General features: G+C 38.3%; 1 protein-coding gene across 6 annotated transcripts in view; it reads left to right on the top strand.

Moving 5' to 3' along the window:
- Positions 1 to 1,300: 1,300 nt before the first annotated feature.
- LOC107677626 (beta-galactoside alpha-2,6-sialyltransferase 2-like) overlaps positions 1,301 to 20,509 on the top strand; it is a 26,100-nt gene continuing 6,891 nt past the window's right edge. The window contains exons 1-7 of one of the 6 annotated variants that reach the window (XM_016472599.1): positions 1,301 to 1,655; positions 3,021 to 3,086; positions 6,868 to 6,933; positions 12,541 to 13,260; positions 17,126 to 17,223; positions 17,295 to 17,396; positions 19,374 to 19,548. In XM_016472599.1, the coding sequence (XP_016328085.1) occupies positions 12,564 to 13,260; positions 17,126 to 17,223; positions 17,295 to 17,396; positions 19,374 to 19,548 (1,072 nt within the window). In that variant the 5' untranslated portion in view covers positions 1,301 to 1,655; positions 3,021 to 3,086; positions 6,868 to 6,933; positions 12,541 to 12,563. Of the gene's footprint in view, positions 1,656 to 2,730; positions 2,812 to 2,846; positions 3,087 to 6,802; positions 6,934 to 12,540; positions 13,261 to 17,125; positions 17,224 to 17,294; positions 17,397 to 19,373; positions 19,549 to 20,509 lie in introns of those variants that run through there. The other 5 variants (XM_016472602.1, XM_016472603.1, XM_016472601.1 and 2 more) reach the window with 5 other exon arrangements.

Below are 20,509 nucleotides of genomic sequence, written 5' to 3'. Positions count from 1 at the left end.
TTTCAGAGACACACACACAAAGACGGCTACAAGGCTATTTCATTAGTGCTCAATTCATTCACAGAAGTAACACTCATTCACTTCACTCACTCATTACTGCGTAGTGAGGCAGGGGCGGACTTAGTGATTTGGGGACCCTAAGCAAATTTCAGGTATGGGGCCTCAACACACCAAATGTGTGTGTGTGTGTGTGTGCGTGTTTTTGTGACAAATGAGGACATAAATTTGTATAATGACAAAGGTATGACATAGGTATTACAAGGAGAAGGTGACTTTTCAGGACATTACCCCATGTCCCCACTTTTCAAAACGCTTATAAATCACACAGAATGGAGTGTATTGAAAATCTGAAATAGCACAAAGTTTCCTGTAAGGGGTAGGTTTAGGGGTAGGGTTGGTGTAGGGCAATAGAATATACGGTCTGTACAGTATAAAAACCATTACGCCTATGGGATGGCCCCACTTTTCACAAAAACAAACCTGTGTGTGTGTGTGTGTGTGTGTGTGTGTGTTTTTGTCTCTCTGTCTGTCTCTCTCAAGAGTTTGGAGTTTATTTACCCCATCACAATTTGTCTATGAGATCCAGTTTTCAACCTAATGTTGTTCTAAAGCCGTATTCACAAAAAAGAAATCGTAAATGAATGAATGCATTAATGAATGAACGAATGAATGAAAATAAATAAATAAATATTCAAGCTTGCAGGTGTCCATTTAATGGCAGTGACTTGTGACAATCTTTATAAAAAAGCAACATGTCATTCCAATTGTTCTGAATGCATATATCAAAGAGTGTTACGATTCAGTTGTCATAGGCCTACTTTTATATTATGAAAGGTAAACTAAATGGTGTCATATAGAGTTTGATCCCTGTGGAAGAGAAAAATTCAAATGCCACTGTACACCATTAAAAAAATGTAAAGAGACGTAAAGTACCAAAAGTAGCCATATACAGTAAAATTTCGCCCTCAAAAATTACTTCCTTGGTGCAGCCTATTGTTGATTTAGTTAAATTAATTTATATTTTTGAAACATGTTAATTTAAATGTCACCACATTCAATTTTTAGGTTACATGACAAACAATTTACAGTGTGCACTATACAATGCAGAGATAGAAAATAATTAATGGTTAATCATTACGTTTGTGTCGTTCCCTCAGTGAATATGAATGCATAAAGAAACGCACGTCCACGATTATAATAATTTACATTGAACAATACTAGTGAGCATCCGACCGGACACTGCATGTGCCCAGTGAAAGCACTGGAGAGTACATTCTGTTAAAAAGAAATGGCGTGGGAAAACACACTGAGGGCGGGCTGAATCTGTAGGCTAGTCGTCTCTCTTTCGTTGTCTGCACTCATTAGATCTCGTCGCAGAGTTTTGAGAGCTTCAAGTAGAGCGTGACTTGAGACAATAATAACATCATGCGAAGGCAATAGCGAAACTAACAAAAGATAATGACAGAGAGAAAATACGCAGGTCCAGTTCTCTGGCGAGGAAACGGCACAATGGATTAATGCTTTAATGTAGTGAATTTTCACACGTGGACATTTATTATTATTGTTTATTTTGTTAAATACAAGCGCGTGCTGAACGGAGCGGGTACGAGGGGTTGAATGCAGCCGCGCGAAGCGAACTGTCTACCGTGTCTACAGTAAGTACACACTGCTCGCACACAAGTTTTTGGCTGTAAATTTTTGTGTATGCCATATGCCAATACTTTATTCAGAAATTTGTTTGCTCTTTGTCTTTTTTTTTAAATGAAGGACTAGGTTTCCGTTTTTATCCTAATGTGTAATTGTACATTTGTGGAGTTCCATGTAGCATACTTTCACATTGTCATTGTAATTGACTGTTTGGGTAATCGATCTAGGCTATGTAGCGTTTCAGTTATGTTGAGGACGCGCAGTCTATTTGAGATACTTTCTTCCTTATAGGTTAATCAGTCAAAGGAACTGGTTGTCAAATGCCACTTCTCGAAAATGAAAGAAATCAAAGAGAACATGTTCAGCGGTACGCAGATAACTGCCTACTTTAATTGCTTTATTGTGGAATGCAGGGCATCTGTCTCTACATCTGTTCTAGTCATCACACTACCACCATTTATTGATAAATATATAGAATAAATGATTTGCAAACCATCTAATAAGAAAAAAAAACTGAATAAAAAACTGAAAAATGTATTGCTCTGTTCATTATTTTTTTTTATACAGATTATGTTTTATGCAGTCCTTTTGCAGAGATGTGAGTACAACCTGTATTTGGTGTCTCACACAAGAGTTGAGGATGACTGGCCAGATGCTGGCAGATTGTACTTGGCAAGAGTGCTGATATAGGTTTAGTATTCTACCCTGGTAGACCATTGGAGAAGTTGACTGGGTGCAAAAAAAGAAAGAAGTGAAATTTGGAAAAAGAAGAACAATACTTCAGAACATACAACCAGTATGACAATATAATAATCTCAATCAGCAACATTGTCCCCCTTTTTACATCTATTCACTGTTTATTTTTTCCTCATGTGATGAGCACTTGTTTTGTTCCTCTGCATACTACCCATCAAAATGTGCCCTTATTCTGTCTCCATTTGTTAATTTTCCTTTTGGCAACGATCGTTCACATGCAAACCTTCTGTTCGGATTGAAAAAATGTTTCTCCTTCTTCTTTTTTCTTGGCAGTTTTACTTAAGTGTGTTTAAAAGCTTTGCTGATTTAAAATTCTCCTCCACAGTGGATTGCCTTTGCTGGCGTAGGCATTTGTTTCTTTCAGTGGTATTGGGAACATGCCAAGTATGAAGGACTAAGAGACAGCAGGTGAAATTATTTATATCCTTTAATTTGTGATGGTGGAAGCCTAATGGTTAAGGATCTCAGCTTCAAAACAGAAAGCTTGCAGATTAAATCCCATTGTCATGCACACACAGAAGAGGAGACTCACAGAAACATTCAAGATGTTTGACGATTGGAAACAGGTAAGTATGTTGAGTAACTTAAATCAGAAACAGTGTGCTTATCTCTTGCAGGTTAGTGCTGGAAGCGGTCCACAGAGGAAGAAGACAGACGTGATGATATTCCACAAAGGATAACAGGTAAGCAGTCAGGCAGGCAATGAAGGTAGACATTGACGAGACCAGACAGAGAATGACTGTGAAGTGCGGGTATTTGAGGGCTGGTTTAACAGGTGCTGATGATCAGTACTCCGGTGTTTGAGATTGGGGAGGTGTGGTGATGGAGTCTGGTGCTGAGTGGTTGACAGATTCTGTGACAGTACCCCCTCCTGCATGTGTGGCTCCCGAAGACCAAGGTGGACGACGACGGGGACAACCTCTTTCTCTGGGTGCAGGGCGACTTGAGTGATTGTTATGGAACTCGGTGAGTAAAGCTGGGTCCAGGATATTGTCCCGAGGCACCCAGGAGCATTCCTCTGGTCTGTGCCCCTCCCAATCCACTAGATATTCCAACTCTCCACCCCGTCTCCGGGAGTCCATAATGGTGTTGGACCTTGTAGATGGGTGCTTCATCAGACTCAAAGGGAGGAGTAGGCAGAAGGCATCCTTAAGTTGTTGGAAGGCTTCAATAGCTGTAGGGTACCAGGATAGAGACTTTGGCCAGCTCTTCAGAATTGAAGTGAGGGGTTATGATACGTTGCTATAATTGGCAATGAATCATCTGTAGAAATTGGCAAAACCAAGGAATCTATATAGTTCCTTCACTGTAGAGGGTTGTGGCCAGTCACGGATGGCTTGCACATTCCCCTGGTCCATCTCGACACCTTGAGCGCTGAAAATGCAGATGATATTGGTATATCACAAGCTTTAAAGTTAAAAGACAGAAACTGACAAAAAGATGGAAATGGAGGCACTTGCTTTGGAAACTTGGGCACAAAATAACAACATGATTCTAAATGGAGACAAATTTGTCGAAATAAGGATATGTTTTGCAAAAAATCCAACACAACCACCACCACTCACACTGGGAGGTCAGGAGGTTCCTGTTGTATTACAGTCAAAATACCTAGGGTATCTTCTTGACAGTCAACTAAATGGAAATTATCATATTGACGAGTGTGTAAAAAAGGCATCTCAGTGTCTTCACTTTTTGACAGTGTTTGCGAAACATGGAGCTTCTGCTGATGATTTAGTCAGTATGTTTTGCTCCCTGAAAAGACCTTGTCTAGAGTATGCAAATGTGCTGTTAGTTGGTTGTACAAAAAAGCAAGCAACTTTACTGGAAAGCATGCAGAAGAGAACACAACAAATTATTGAGAGATTTACTAACACATCAATACATCTACCTGATTTACAAGGTCGGAGAGAGCAAGATACCATCAAATTAATAGAATGATCATCCACTTCATGATCTTTTTCCACCAACCAGGGGTGAAAAAAATGGTCGGCTTCTTAGGAAGCAAAGTAATTTGACATTATTCAAAGCAAGGACAAATTGTTATGCTAGTTCTACCATTCCTTTTGGTATTAGATTGTTTAATGAATATAATGTGGATGTTTAGGGTCCTTTTTGCAGTTGCACTTGTATGTTTTATTAATTTGTCTTGTATGTTTTATTAATTTTTATTTTTATTGTATGTGTGTGTGTAAATGGATGTATATTTTGTGTATGTATGGATGGTCACCGTGATTTTGCCAAGAAAGACGTGTTCCTAGATCATCATCTTTTGTTGATCCTGGATCAACATTACTGTCCATAAATATAGACTAAACCCAATCCCTACCCCTAACATCTTTTGTTGATCCTGGATCAACATTACTGTCCAAAAATATAGACTAAACCCAATCCCTACCCCTAAACCTAACCTTACCCATAATTTATTCCTAAAATCAGTGTGAAATGTTAGCTGATTAACAAGGGTGTAATTCCCTCAATTCTGATTGGTTAATTGGAATGTTGTTCCAGGAACATGTTGTACTTGGTGAAATCACGGTCACCATGTATGGACGGATGTATATGTATATGTGTGCATATGTATATTTTTAATTATTAATTGGTGTAGTATTATTGAATATGTTTTGAATATATTTCAATTTATTTTATGCGATAATTCAATCTCAGTATTGCTAAGCAGAAAATTAAACTTCAAACTTCATGATGTATCCCAGGAATGAGATGTTGGTTATATGGAATTCTCATTTCACTAGCTTGAGGTATAGATGGTGTTGCCTCAGCTTCTGCAGGACCTGCATAACGTGTTGGTGATGGTTGGCCAGGGCCCGGGAGTAGATCAAGATGTCATCGATGTAAATGATCACGAAGCGATGGAGGAACTCCCGGAAAATCTCATTCATGAATCCTTGGAATACTTGTAAGTATCGAATAAGGTTGTAGGCACTACGCAGATCCAGTTTGGAGAAGAAGCGACCGCCCCACAGTTGTTACAGTGCGGATTGGACCCGAGAAAGTTGATAATGGTACTTTACAGTTTGGGAATTGAGGGCTTGGTAATCGATACACGGCTGCAAGGCTCCATCCTTTTTAACTCCAAAAAAAACTGGATGCAGCAGGGGAAGTAGATGGACTAATGAAACCTTGAGCAAGAGCTTCCTCAATATACTCCTCCATGGCCTTTTTCTCCGGGATGGACAGAGGATATACCCTTCCCTTTGGTGGCCCCAGGCAGCAGGTCGATAGCGCAGTCCCATGGCCGATGAGGTGGAAGCTTGGTGGCAAGTTGTTTACTGAAGACGTCTTGGAATGCCCGGTATTCCTGGCATATCTCCACTTGATGGTGAGAATCGGGACTTTCAATGGAGGTGGAATTCACAGGGATAGAAGGCCCGGACTTGGGGAGAGTAACGGGAACTGGTAGGCTGTGAAGACATCTCTGGAGACATTGCTCACTCCAATGCAGAATTTCACTATTGTACCAGGAAATTATGGGCTGATTTTGTTCCATCCACTGCATCCCATGATAATCCACTTTTGACCCCTCCAGCACCATGAATGATATATCCTCAGAATGCAGGCAGCCAATGTGGAGCATAATGGTTGGAGTGAGGTGGGTGATGATACCTCGGCCCAACGGTTTTCCCAGAATGGTGTTAATGTTCAAAGATTGCGGGCTGGGGACTCTCTTGAGGTGGAGTCGGCGGAGAAGGCTGCTGGAGATGAGTCCCCGGGAATGATTCAATTTGCAAGCAGCAAGGTGTTGAGCAATCCAAATTGATTTTGAGATGAATCTCTCCAATCCAACGGTGTCGTCATAAATCGCCATCTGTGCCCGGATATATGGAGCAAGACCCTGCCAGTAAGACATGATTAATGCATTCTCGTTCCATCCGCTAGCAGCAGCAAGGGTCCGAAATTGTAGAGCATAATCAGCCACGGTAGAACGCCCTTGACAGAGATGGTACTGAGAGGGTGGTGGCGGCTTGTCCAAATACCTCCTTGATATGATTCATGAAATCATCCAGAGATCATGTGACCGGGGTGTTGGATTCCCACAGTGTTCTCACCCACTGCAGAGCCCTGCCAGAAAAGAGAGATATAATATAGGCATTTTTAGAGCATTCAGAGGGGAACCGGTGAGGCTGCTTCTCAAAATACAGCAAGCATTGCAAGATAAACCTGCTGCAATCTTCCACCGTGCCAGAGAACGTCGCTGGTTGGGCTATGGGACTCGCTACACCATCCAGCGACGAAGCCGATGAGGAAGTAGCCAGTTAGTTGCAACGAATGAAGAAGAAGGTGTACCAGTTCGGCAAAGGGATCAGTTTCGGGGTTAGGAGTGGCACCGCTCTCCATATGGTCTGGTCTGATTCACAGAAATGTCCAAGATGTTTATTGACGATTGGAAACAGGTAAGTATGCCGAGTAACTTAAATAGGAAACAGTTAGTGTGCTTATCTCTTGCAGTTTGGTGCTGTCAGCAGTTCATGGAGGAAGAAGACAGATGTGATGATATTCCACAAAGTATAACAGGTAAGCAGTCAGGCAGGCAATGAAGGTAGACACTGACGAGACCAGACAGGGAATGACTGTGAAGTGCGGGTATTTGAGGGCTGATTCTAATGAGTGTAACAGGTACAGATGATCAGTATTCCGGTGATTGAGATCGGGGAGGTGTGGTGATGGAGTCTGGTGCTGAGGGGTTGACAGATTCCGTGACACCCATGGTGTGACAGGAGAGGTACATGAGATTAATTCTTACATTGGGTACAGTCATGGCCAAAAGTTTTGGCAGTGACATCAATTTTGTGTTTTGCAAAGTTTGCTGCTTCAGTATTTGTAGATTATTTTTCCACATGTTTCTATGGTATACTGAAAAACAATGATAAGCATATCATAAGTTTTAAAGGCTTTTATTGGCAAAAATATAACGAGTCAGTATTTACAGTGTTGACCCTTGTTCTTCATAACCTCTGCACTTTGCTCTGGCATGCTGGATATTAGCTTCTGGGCCAAATCCTGACTGATGGCGATCCATTCTTGCCTTATTAGTTCTCGGAGTAGTCCCCTCGCATTTTGAGAACTGACCACAAATTCTGTATGGGATTGAGATCCGGGGAGTTGCCTGGCCACGGATCCAAAATTTCAATGTACTGATCATCGAGCCACTATTTTATCACTCTTGCTTTGTGACATGGTGCTCCATCATGCTGGAAAATGCACGGATCATTACCAAATTGCTCATGGATCGTTGGAAGAAGTCACTCTTGCAGGACGTTTTGATACCATTCTTTATTCATGGCAGTGTTTTGGGGCAGAATTATGAGAGAGCCCAATCCCTCGGTTGAAAAGCAACCCGACACAAGGATGGTCTCAGGATGCTTCACTGTTGGCACGACACAGGTCTCATGGTAGCGTTCACCTTTTCCAGATGTCCCAAACAATTGGAAGGGAGCTTCATCAGAGAAAATAACTTTCTGCTGTCCAATCGTTGTACTTCCTGCAGAATTTCAGTCTGTCCTTGACGTTCTTGGAAAGAAGTGGCTTCTTTGCTGCCCTTCTTGACACCAGGCCGTTGTCCAAAAAGTCTGTCCTTGACGTTTTTCTGGAGAGAAGTGGCTTCTTTGCTGCCCTTCTTGACACCAGGCCGTTGTCCAAAAGTTTTGGCCTCACTGTGTGTGCAGATGCTCTCACACCAGCATGCTGCCATTCCTGAGCAAGCTCTACACTGGTGGTGACACGATTCCTTAGCTGACTCCTCAGGAGGAGATGGTCCTGGCACTCTGGGACATTCTGAAGACTACTTCACTGCAGTCGAACCTCTCTCCTTGAAGTTCTTGATGATCCGGTAAATGGTTCTTTCAGGTGCAATATTCTTTGTAGCAATTTCCTTGCATGTGAGGCCATTTTGATGCAAAGCGATGATGGCTGCACGTGTTTCTTTGGAGGTAACCATTGCTAGCAAGAACACAGTGATTGGAAGCGCTTCTTCCCTCCTTTTATAGCAATCAGTCTGCTCTTGCAATCTAATTAGTATGATAGTGATTTTACCTGACTAGTACTCATTCACACTTTCACATGCGCTGCTGTTATGATTAGTCAATTAATTTTAGCTGGTCATTTTGTGTCAGGATAAAAAAAACAGTGAAATTTGTTTTGTTTTTGTTTTTTGTGAAAAACATTTTTTGGCCAATGAAGCTTTTAAGAATGATTTAAAATGCATCTGATCACTCTACACAATAATCTAGAAACAATGTGAATGAACACCACAACAGCTTAAGCAGCAAACTTTGCAAAACACAAAATTTATGTCACTGCCAAAACTTTTGGCCATGACTGTACTTGAGATTAAATCACCTTGTGCCTTTGAGCAAGGTACTCAACACCAGGTAGCTACACGGATACTTTTTCTATAATAATTTGTATACTGGATGCAAAGGAGATTAAATGAAACAATAAATAATTTGCATATTTGGGGTGATGCCTTTATACTGGATCTCCTTCTTGTGATTTTTGCCAGCACAAAGCTGGAATTGTGCACCTGACTCCCACACTTTCAGCCTTACCAAGCATGAATATGTTTGTATCTGTTTGTAGCATGTGTGTGTAGGCAGCTTTTCAAATGATCTTAGGTGTCTAAATCTATGATTAGAGAAGGCTCTTTGCAGGGAAGGAAGTATATTTTAAGCAAATGATGAATGAATGATATACTGTATATTTCTCCTAGCTAGAAATTTTGACTGAATGAATTAATTTTATGTGTGACTAACTGTATAACCAGGATTTAGAAGAGTTAGAAACATGGATGTTGCCTTAGCAAGTACAGCTATCTTGTCCTGACCTGGTTCAGAAGCTGAACTGTAGACTGAATCTGCAATCTACATTCTTAAAAAATTGCTTATCCAACAATGACAATTAATCATTTACTCACCCTCATGTTGTTTCAAACCTTTATGACTTACTTTACTGTGTAGGGAAAAAAGCAGTGGTCGCTATTTTGCATGCAATTGCAATAAACAGAGACATAAAAAGGACATAAAAGCAGGGTACACTCTTAAAAATAAAGGTGCTTCACGATGCCATAGAAGAACCTTTTTGTCTAAATGGTTCCATAAAGAACCTTTAACATCTGAAGAACCTTTCAGTTTCACAAAAGGTTCTTTGTGGCGAAAGATGGTTCTTCAGATTATAAAAAGGTAAGAAAGAGATGGTTCTTTAAAGAACCTTTGACTGAATGGTTCTTTGTGGAACCAAAAATGGTTCTTCTATGGCATCGCTTGAAGAACCTTTTGAAGCACCTTTATTTTTAAGAGTGTATTAGCTTGTGAGGTTTTTGTCATGTAAAACAATAGTAAATGACAATAAATTCACCTTTTTATGTTATTGATATTGTTTTTAAGTAGTAGTTTTATTATTATTATTATTATTGACACACATAAACATAAACTTCACTGGGACGTAAGCAGGTCACACAAAAACATACGCATGAGAATATATGAACTAATACAAATTAGCCACCAATTTGCCAAAGCATGAAATAGTTACGAATTGCCAAGATATTGTGTTGGTTACTGCTCCTTTTGGTGAAGCTGGTGTACTCTGCTTATTTCAAAACTGTTTCTTTTTTTCTAATGCAAGGGCATTAAATAATTATAATGTATCTCACTGACACATCATTCTAACCTAACTAAAGCCTTCACTCAACACCATAATGGCAATCCACCATCCAAAGCATTTTTGCCCCCAAGCCCTGATTAATTTCTGACCTTTGTGACAATAAAGATAACACACTATACGTATATGCTGGGATATGGCAGTTAGAATAATAGCATCAACAATACCCCTGATTTCTTCTGTTTCATTTGAAACCACTGTTAATACTCCTTTCAATAGTAAACAGAGACTTTGACTCCAGGGAGGTATATGGGTAACCTTTCGCCCTTTTCTCGTTGAACACTGTTATTAGATGAAGCTTGTCTTTCTACTCTGGGGGATTAGAGCTGTGTCTTTCTGTATCTTAGAAAAGATTTGTGTTTATGTACAAGCCAATGTTTAGCAATCATTATACAAATAAATAGGACAAAATATGAACTTTGAAGAATGAGGCTGTTAAGCTACTATGGAAGTATCATATCAGAGATACATTTCACATTACACTGATATATTTAAGCTCTTATTCTCTGACAATATTGACATCCAGGATGTCACCCAGTGGTACAGGTTTGGAACAACATGAGGGAGTAAAAAGGACAGTTTTTTTTTCTGAGTGACCTATTCTTTTAAACGTGCAATTATTTGAATATAAAATGTTCTGTTTGATCATCAGATGTCCTTCAGAGATGCAATGTAGTCGTCCTAGTTGATCTAAAACTTAAAAAAAAAAATTCCACTTTGAAGCTCCTTGAAGTTTCTGGCTAAATATGTTTCAGCACTGATTGAAATATAAGTAAAATTTTCTCTCATTTATTTTTTTCCCCTATGGACAATTACATTTAAATTACCTGCCCCAAAATGAATATCTAAATTAAGCCTCTGAATGTAAAACTATAATATTCTTCAAAATATTATCATTGATAGTTGTCTGCAGCCTTAACTCTTCCCTGTGGTATGCTGTTTTGTGTGTAATGATGGGTCAGGTCCCCTGCAGTGTGAAAGCACATAGCAATGTCTGGCAGTCAGTTCTAAGATATAGCAGCAATTAGGAAATAGAACTGACCCAGACATTCAATTCCTACTGTGAACCAGTGCCTGTGTATACATATGTGTATATAAATATGGTAGTTGCAGATTGCAGCTGCACTAGATTGTAATTTAACCTCTGTTATGCTGTTGTGAGTTAGTGAAAGCTATTTTGCTTGTAATGTCAGTTGACGTTACTGGGATGAGCAGAGGACAGGCTATTTTTGCTAAATCTCTTGGTGCATCAAGGTCAGCAAAAATTGATGTTTATGCATGCTACAGAGTATTAAGCTCTGTGTAGAATGAACTCGCACGAAGATGAAGATGAAAGTAAAAGTCTTTAATATTATCCACACAAGGTAATCCACAACAAGGCATAAGAAACACATACACGCTGACGACACCGGACAAAAAAAACACTGAACTGAATACAACTTATATGGGGAGGATAATAAAATCAAGGGGAGACAGAAACTAGGTCAATGGAACATGAGGGATCAAATGAAAACAAACACAATAGTTCATAACGGTGACAATCACATTAAAATTCCAGTTTATAATTCAGAGATTTAACTTAACTACAGTGCCTTATGATGGGGTAAGTTAAAATGCTGACTCAGTTTACCCCACAACATTTGGCTTACTTTGCCCCATAGCTGCCATATGGAAAAAATAGCTACTGTTGCTTCAGGCTAATATTTAGCTAAATTATTTGCATGGTTTTATATGTTGCTAAATCCCCTATATGTATCATAAATATTTTTGGACCTGGATCAATTTGCTTTGATGTAACAACCATATGTTATGCTAAAATTGTACTTTGACAAGCCAAAAAATGTTTTTAAAGTAAATGGGTGCCTTCCATTCTTTCAGAGTGTGCTGTCTTCTCTTTTAATTGTATATTTGTAACAACTGGATCATTTGTATTAACAAGCACCCACCCCCCTAGTGCCCCTTTCTTGGTTTGGGCCACTGCCCCTCAAAATGTCTGTGCACGGCCCTGTCTTGGTGCAGGTAACAAAGAAAAATAGCCTACAAATTGTTCATTTACTTATACCACCCGCATTGTAACAATACAGAGCTGGTTGAAAATCGGTGAACTTAACCTTTAAAGTACATTTCTTAACTGATTAACTCAGCTGGCTGTCAAGAGATACCAGTGTCAAACTGCTTCTCAAACTGTGGAAGTTGTACCAAACCTGTGCTTTGCTAGTTTTGGCACAACTTCCACAGTGATTGTCAAACAGTACTGACAATTTATTACAAATAACTCTGGAACTGAACATTCAAATTGCTCCAAATAAAAAGTTAAATGAAATGAACAAATATGTAAATGTGCTGTGAAAAAAAAAAAAAAAAAACTTTTCCGGTTTCTAGACTTATTGGGGTCACTTGCAGGTTGCCAATTTTTTACAGTGTACACAACCATATTAAGCATCACCTCTTTTTGTCTCCCTCCAGGGTGAGAGTTGTGGAACAGGGTGATGGGAGTCCAGGACTCTCTATTGCCAGGATTACGGCATGTCATGAAGCAGTCGGCTCAACTTCTGCTGCTGGTTCTACTGCTCTGGATGCTGCTTTTCCTTGCTGTCTTTACCTACTTAACTGACTCGAGTTCCCCTTTCAACTCTGAATCTCAACACTCAACCTATGTTCAGCATAGTGCCCAGGCCATCATGGCGTCCCATAATTCCCGCTGGGGTCTGTATGCAGAGAGGAGGGGTCCTTTCCAGCGCAGGCAAGTGTTTCAACCTCCTCGCACTAGAGAAGAGTTTAATTTCAGGAATTCTGATGAACGTCCTAAAAAAGTGACTCCTAACAGTAACTACAGTAATGACTATTTTTCCAATGGCTGGTCGCTGGTTCGTGGTCTGTGGAAGGGACAAGTGTCCTCCAAAATGCTAAGCCAACGACTACGGCGAGCCATGAGGGACCATGCTCACTCTAATAAGCACAAAGTTCTCTACAAAGGCCAACAAAAGACAACCAAGAGTAGACAGGAGATGCTGTGTCAGATGAAACAGCAAGCAAAACTCAGGACTCTGGATGGCTCTGAACAGCCCTTTTCTCACCTAGGTTTTCAACAGCTGGCTCCTCATAAATTGCAGCAGATGTACACAACATGTGCTGTGGTGACTTCAGCAGGGGCAATACTTGACTCATCACTGGGACGTGAAATTGGTGAGTTTGCTAGGGATAATATGCATATACTATATACACCAGTGGTCAAAAGTTTGGAATAAGATTGTTTTTACCTTTTTTTTGTTGAAAGAAGTCTCTTACAATCACCAAGGCTCCATGTATTTGTTTAAAAAAAACAGTATTACTGTGAAATATTAGTACAATATAAGCTAAATATATTTATTGTAATAATTTAAAGTTTTTCAGCAGCCATTACTCCAGTCAATCTCACATGATCCTTCAGAAATCATTCTAATATCCCGATTTGGATGCACAAGGATGCATTAAATTGATCAAAAGTGACACACCGTCTGTACAGACATTACATTTCATTCAGCCTGAGGCTTATTCATTTCACTTTTGGCTTGAAGGGGCTTTTACATCTGCCAAAAATAGAATTTTTTATATTAAAAACAAACAAGCAAACCCAGCCCAGAATTAAAAAGAGACGCAATGGCAACAAAATGCATTACTTTCCATAAAAAGTAACTCAGTAACGTAATTAGTTGCTTTTTTAGGGAGTAACACAATATTGTAATGCATTACTTTTAAAAGTAACTTTCCCCAACACTGATAGACAATACAGAACTGTATCACAAATAAAATTATAGAGGTACATATAGGAGACCTAAATCAAATATTATTGTGTTCCCATGCTCCAACAGCAAAAAATAAAAATAAATAAATAAATAAAAATCCTCTATTGTGTTCTCATGTCATTCCAAAAGAGGATAAAATGAAGAGAGATGCATTACAGCAGTCAGAAATAAAGAAATATGTCAGTCTCTCCCTCAGCAGCTGTATTAAAAACCCCATGACAACAATATTGACTGTTGACAATATAAGATCCATCCATACATTTTATATGTATATTTTTTATATTTGTAATTATATATATATAATTAAAATACCAAAAATAAAATACAATTATAATATTTTCAATATTGAATACTGTCTTTGCTCTTTAATTTTGTGAGTGTTACGAATCCTGTCCATGGACTTCTGTCCAATCGCCACCAGAAGTCACTCGTCCATCATATTGACTCTCTCACTACACAGACTGTTAGACGTCACCACGGACTACATTTCCCATCATCCATTGCACTGATTGCACACAGCTGTAACCAATCACACACACACACTATATTACACTCACTCAGATCCTTCTCAAACTGCTGAGTATTGTTTAGCGCATATCACTCTTTTAGCGATAGCTGCATTACGGAGCCAGTCCTAGTTCCCGTTCCTCGTTCTAGTCTTAGTCTAGCCACTTCGTGTTGCCTTGTTGTCTGTTTCCTGTGTTTCTTGGATTAACCCTTTGTCTTGCTGTTTTGGACTGTGTTTGCACCTTGCCTGGACTATTATTGCTCGTGTTATTGGAGTACCCCTCTTGTCGATCGAAGACCCACACTAGCCCTAGGAATATTCTTTGTCTTGGCTGTGATATACCTGTGTTATCTGACCCTTGCCTGTTTATTGACCACGCCTTTGTAAATAAAGCCTTGCACATGCATCCGCACGTCTCGTTCGCCCCGTAACAGTGAGAGTTGTAACATTTTTTCAGCGTTCTTTGGTGCATATAAAGTTCAAAAGAAGAGCATTTATTTGAAATAGAAATCTTTTGTAACACAGCAAAGCTCAAACGAACCTTTCAACTGAAGAATAGGACACAGAATAAGAAAGTTCAACACTCATCAGCAATAAAAAAGAAAAAAGAAAAATAAATGTTTATTTAAAGTCATTTTTGCTTAGTATGGTTTAAATGGCTCATCGAAGGTCAGCAGCAAAGACATTGGCTAATAAAATGGGATTAAATATATAAAGGATATTTGTATTATTTAACGTATTTAATTATTGCAGGTTTGCGCCATATTCTGAGTTTGCATTTCATGGTTTTTATTAATTTTGAGTAATACTGAATCTGTTTTTGTGCAAATGAGATGAGCAAATGCGTGTTCACATTTATTCTAGAACTACAGTAAACATGTTTACACAGCGCTATAACGAAAATAAGCTCTGTGACCAAAAAAGTTTATTATATTTACACATTTTGTTCATCAAGATAATGTTCACAAATTAACACAACTTTTGTGAATTTTGAAGCCTAAATACAATCAGCAGAAGTAAAAAGTTAAAGATAGACTATAAACAAACTACACCACAGTCGCATGACTTCACCACTACCAACGTCACCACCACAAAGCTTGTGACAACTCTTCCAGTCTTCATTTAAAATAACCTATACACGTTGGAAAATTGGAGTTAGAATAGTTTGCAAGAGTGAGATAAGGCATTCAGGTTTTAACCAAAAACCAGTTCAAAAAATATATTGACTTCAGGACAATGGAATCGTAAGTGCTAACTGCTAACTCGTTTCCGGATTTTAGGACTCATTTCTGCAGCACTCAGTAGTTTACTTTGTCTTCCAAACCTGGAAATGAGAAAAGGGACACAACATAAAGTCCATTTTCAAGTTCAATGTATTCTTTAGTTTATATACAGTTATATGCAGAAGTCCTTCAGAGAAATGTGTCATGCAATGCCCCCAACCACGCATCTGCAAATTTCAGATTCAAAACTGTGGGGCGAGATTGTGTTTAATAATAGATTACAGTACATAGCCTATTATAATCGTGGAATTTATTTATTACATATTTTAAAGTTAAAATATTTATTTTAACTTAAAATTTTAGCTAAAAAAAAAATCTGTGTAACATCTAATTACACACAAAAAAATTTTGTAAAATTGTTTTCATTTATTTATTTATTTTTTTTATTAGACTTTTTAGTAGCCAAACAGGCACTTTCCTGTCTTGTTTTGATGGTTGCTCTCTCTTCCACTTCTTCAACTCAATTCATCGCCACTCTTTTTTCTTTTTCCTCGTTAGACTTTGATTTGGTCTGCTTTTGAATAGCGACATTGATGCACAAGGCCTAATTGTTGAATGTGTTGGAACATGAATAGCACAGCTGACAGCCAATGGCAGATAAGCATTAGAGCAGTGCTCCCTGTTCTCCAGAAGCCCTTGCATTGCCCTGTTTCATTGTTAGAAAGAACGAAAGCACTGCTGCTGGAAGCCGCACCGTGTATTTGCATGTTTTTGTTTATTTGTGGGAGTCTTAAACGACTTTCTGTGACATTGAAACTTGTGTCTTAGACACTTACAGCAGTAGTTTGTGTAGTAAACTCAAAATATATTACATTTATAAATTCAAACCACACAAATTTCTTTGTTGAAAGGTTTATTTGATTATTTGCAGGTTTTTATTACTAACAAATGAAGCGAAAGTTTGGAAAGTGAGTCTAGATAAAATGGTTCCTGTTGCTAGATGTTAGTGAATTGTAATTTGCTACCTTCTAGTGGTGATTGAATGTTTTGCATGTAAAAAGACATTGATGGAAGAAGATCATCATAATGCACAGTATAGAGATGCTTTGATTATTTAGGTCTATGAATAAGGAATTACTCGGTTTGCTAGGGATATAGCAAAGGTAAAATCCAGTATACCTGTACAACAGGCTCCTGTCTGTTAGGAGTTTATTCTGGAAGCATTTGCCTTACGACACTAGAGGGAGCAATATCTTACAATATTAGCTTGGCCATAACAGTTTTTGCAGACTGGTTCAATTAATGAGCACAAGTTCCTTTTCCTTTTTCTTTTTTTAATAATAATAATAATAATAATTTTCTAATCAATAGAGTAAACAATCAACAACTGAATATATAAAAGTATAATCAGAGTTTCCACTGTGACAACACTGGAGGGAGCACATTGGAGCATATTGTCACAAAAGGTCACCACATGTTCTAGCTTATAAAACTTGACTGGTCTTTTTGATTGACTGCTGTTTTTGCCATTTTAGATTCCCATGATGCAGTGCTGCGTTTCAATGCTGCACCCTGCAAGGGCTATGAAAGAGACGTGGGCAGCAAGACAACCATTCGAATCATGAACTCTCAGGTTAGGGTCATTTGCATTGTGTTTCCCTGTGTGCAAGGACTAAATAGAGATGTTTTCTTCTCTTTTATCAGATTCTAGCAAACCCCAAACACAAATTCAACAGCAGTTTGCTCTATAAGAACATTACCTTGGTAGCCTGGGATCCTGCTCCTTATAACATTGACCTGCATAAGGTATGAAAGTTACATCATAGTAAATCAGTCAGAAACGTAATACCATTCAACCCTGTTAAACTTTGCTTATGTAGTTTTCTAGATAGTTTTCTTTCTTGAGATATATATTTGGCGAGGCAGATAACCCTTAACGCTGCACCTCACGATAAAAAAAACTAAACAAAAAAAACTTAATTATAATAAAAAAAACTCCATAACAGCTGTAAAAAGTGAGTCACATTTCACAAAAACACTCTGCCATCTTTTAACCGTCTTGGGCCTTGATAATCCTCCACTGAAATAATCTTTATGGAACTGGCTCCCTGGTCACGACATGGCACGGCACTAACTTCTGTGCTCACACACTGCACTCTTCTTCACTCCTTCTCTCCATGTGTCCGTAATGCTAGAAACAGACTACCTGTCATATTAAAAGTCTCCTGACCTGCAGACCTGTATGAATATACACCTACAGTATATACAGTTTTGGGCTAGTGACAAAAATAATAAATGTACACAAAGAAAAAATAAACTTAAAAGTATTATTTTAAAATTATTTTATTATTAATATAATAATATATAATATATAATTACACCAGGGTGACTTCCTGTTTCACATGAGTATAAATATGAGGGAACACAAAGGACCAAATTCCTTTAAAATGAGTAAAACCAAAGAATATTGTTCTAATGTGCAGCAATAGACTTTTGAGCTTCACAAATTAGAAAGGTGCAGTAGGAAAAATAGCTAAAGCATTGAACATTTCCATTTCCACCATCAGGGCAATAATTAAGAAGTTACAATCAACAGGAAATGTTACGAATTTGCCTGGATGGGGACGTTTGTCTAAATTGTCTTAAAGCAAGGTGAGGAGGATAGTTTGAGTGGCCAAAGACTCTCCAAATATCACAGCTGGAGAATTGCAGAAAATAGTCTCGGGGGTCAAAAAAATAAATAATCAAATAGCACCTACATAACCACAAGTTGTTTGGGAGGGTTTCAAGAAAAGAAAAAATCCTCCGCTATAATCCGAAAACAAACTCCAGCATATTGAGCTGCCAGACACTACTGGAACTTAAAATGGGACTGGGTTCTATTGGTTCTTTGCTTTTTCCCATACAGGTATGGATTTCACAGATATAAAAATATATGTCAGATACTTGCACATACATGCAACATATATTTCAAAATAAAACAAAAATGTCAGTTTTCAGATATGTAACAAATATTTTCCAAAATACACACATATATGGCACATATATGCCTATAGAATATATGTGAATATATGTGGCACATATATGCATATAGAACATTTAGCAGCAAACACTCAAGATGGGCTTGATGCACAAAGGGATAAAAAAAAAAAAGTATCCCATGTCCACAGTTAAATATACTGCTGTATATTTAATGTTGTGGGCCTATTTTTCTGCTGGAGGTCCTGGACGTCTTGTTCTGATAGATGGCATGATGGATTCTATCAGATAACAACAGATAAAAAATTTAAACCTGACTGTCCCTGCTAGAAATGGGCCATGGATGGATCTTCCAGCACAACAATGATTTATTTTTTAGAAGAGGTATATTCAAGTAATTACATTAATGACTTTGAATTTTTGAATGAACTTTGAATGAATTTTTAAATATATAAATAAATCAATACAAATTTTGCAGTATCTCACTGACCCTTTAATAAAACATGAAACAAAGCATAAGCCTAGTCCAAGTTTCAAATGCATGTTTTAGCTATCTTAACTGCAAGCAACTTGCCCTGGCATATCTTTGCATTTGATTTGTATCAAGATGTACACCAGTAATGGTTTTATTTATTTATTTTGTAAGACACATACAGTATATATATATATATATATATATATATATACTTAAATGTCCTAATTAAACTAAGGCTTAATTTATGCCCTGTCTTTGAAACCAGGCCTAAGTGCCTAAAGTGACTTTATAGTTAACATAATATTTTCCTGTTTTCTCAATACCCACAGTGGTACCAGCATCCAGATTATGACCTGTTTACTCCATACATAAATCACAGGAACAATTTCCCTGAGCAGCCCTTTTATATCCTGCATCCTTCATTTATCTGGAAACTCTGGGATATTGTGCAAAGCAACACACTGGAGAACATTCAACCCAACCCTCCTTCCTCAGGATTTATAGGTATAAATACTCTTCATCATTAACACGAGCACATATATCTGTCCATTTTTTGATCCTTGCGCTCAGGAAAATTGTTGTGCCACATGTTGTGACGGTAATTTCTGAGAGATTTGCCATGCTGTGCAGTTGACGCACATATTCAACCCTAATTTAAGCGAGATCAAATGTCTCTCTGCCTACTTTTCCAGCGTATCTGCTGAATTACAAATGATAATCATGTCTGTTTGTATTCACTGTTCCTCTTGAATTCATTTTTGACTGAAGAGTGCAGGATGTGTGTGTGTGCGTGTGTGTGTGTGCAAATGCTGAAATGTGTTACTAGGTAATATCAATTTGATAGATGCAAGTTCGGGGGCATGACGGGATTATTTCAATCGGGCAGGGACTTCATGTGGAAAAAAGCAAACTCTCCGTTACATTTCTAGAGGATACTTACCTTGACGCAGGCCAATGGCTAACTGGCTGCCTGAGTGCCCAGGGCAGCATAGAGCCAATAAATGTGCGTGCAAACACACACATACACACTCTTTCTTGCTGTCTCCCTTGTGAGTTCTTTGCTGAATTTTGATGAATGAATGAAGGTTTGGCTTAAAACTCAAGATCTAAAAGAGACAGACAAGCAAATTAATAAAGGTTGAGGACTTATGCCAATATATATAGAGTATAATTTTGGGTAGTTGGTTTATTTTCTTGTGTGATTGACATATAATCAAGGTCTGTGTGAATCAGAGCTGTTAATACAAGTTGATGGCTCTCAAACAGACAATGAACATTCATAAAACCTATCAAACATCATTATGTGCTATCAAGGCACAATCCAATATCTGCTACTAAGAGAGCACTACAACAACCTCCAATGTAGAAATGTTATTCTTTAACAAACATCAGTGTTTTGAGTGAGTGATTGTGGATTGTACCTTTAACTAGGGTGACCATACGTGCCATTTTCCCAGGATGCGTC

This window comes from Sinocyclocheilus anshuiensis, unplaced genomic scaffold (genome assembly GCF_001515605.1).
Source record: "Sinocyclocheilus anshuiensis isolate Anshui unplaced genomic scaffold, SAMN03320099.WGS_v1.1 scaffold873, whole genome shotgun sequence".
Taxonomy (NCBI): Eukaryota; Metazoa; Chordata; class Actinopteri; order Cypriniformes; family Cyprinidae; genus Sinocyclocheilus; species Sinocyclocheilus anshuiensis.
Note: the sequence above shows the minus strand (reverse complement) of the source record. Positions and strands in the feature narration are given on the sequence as shown.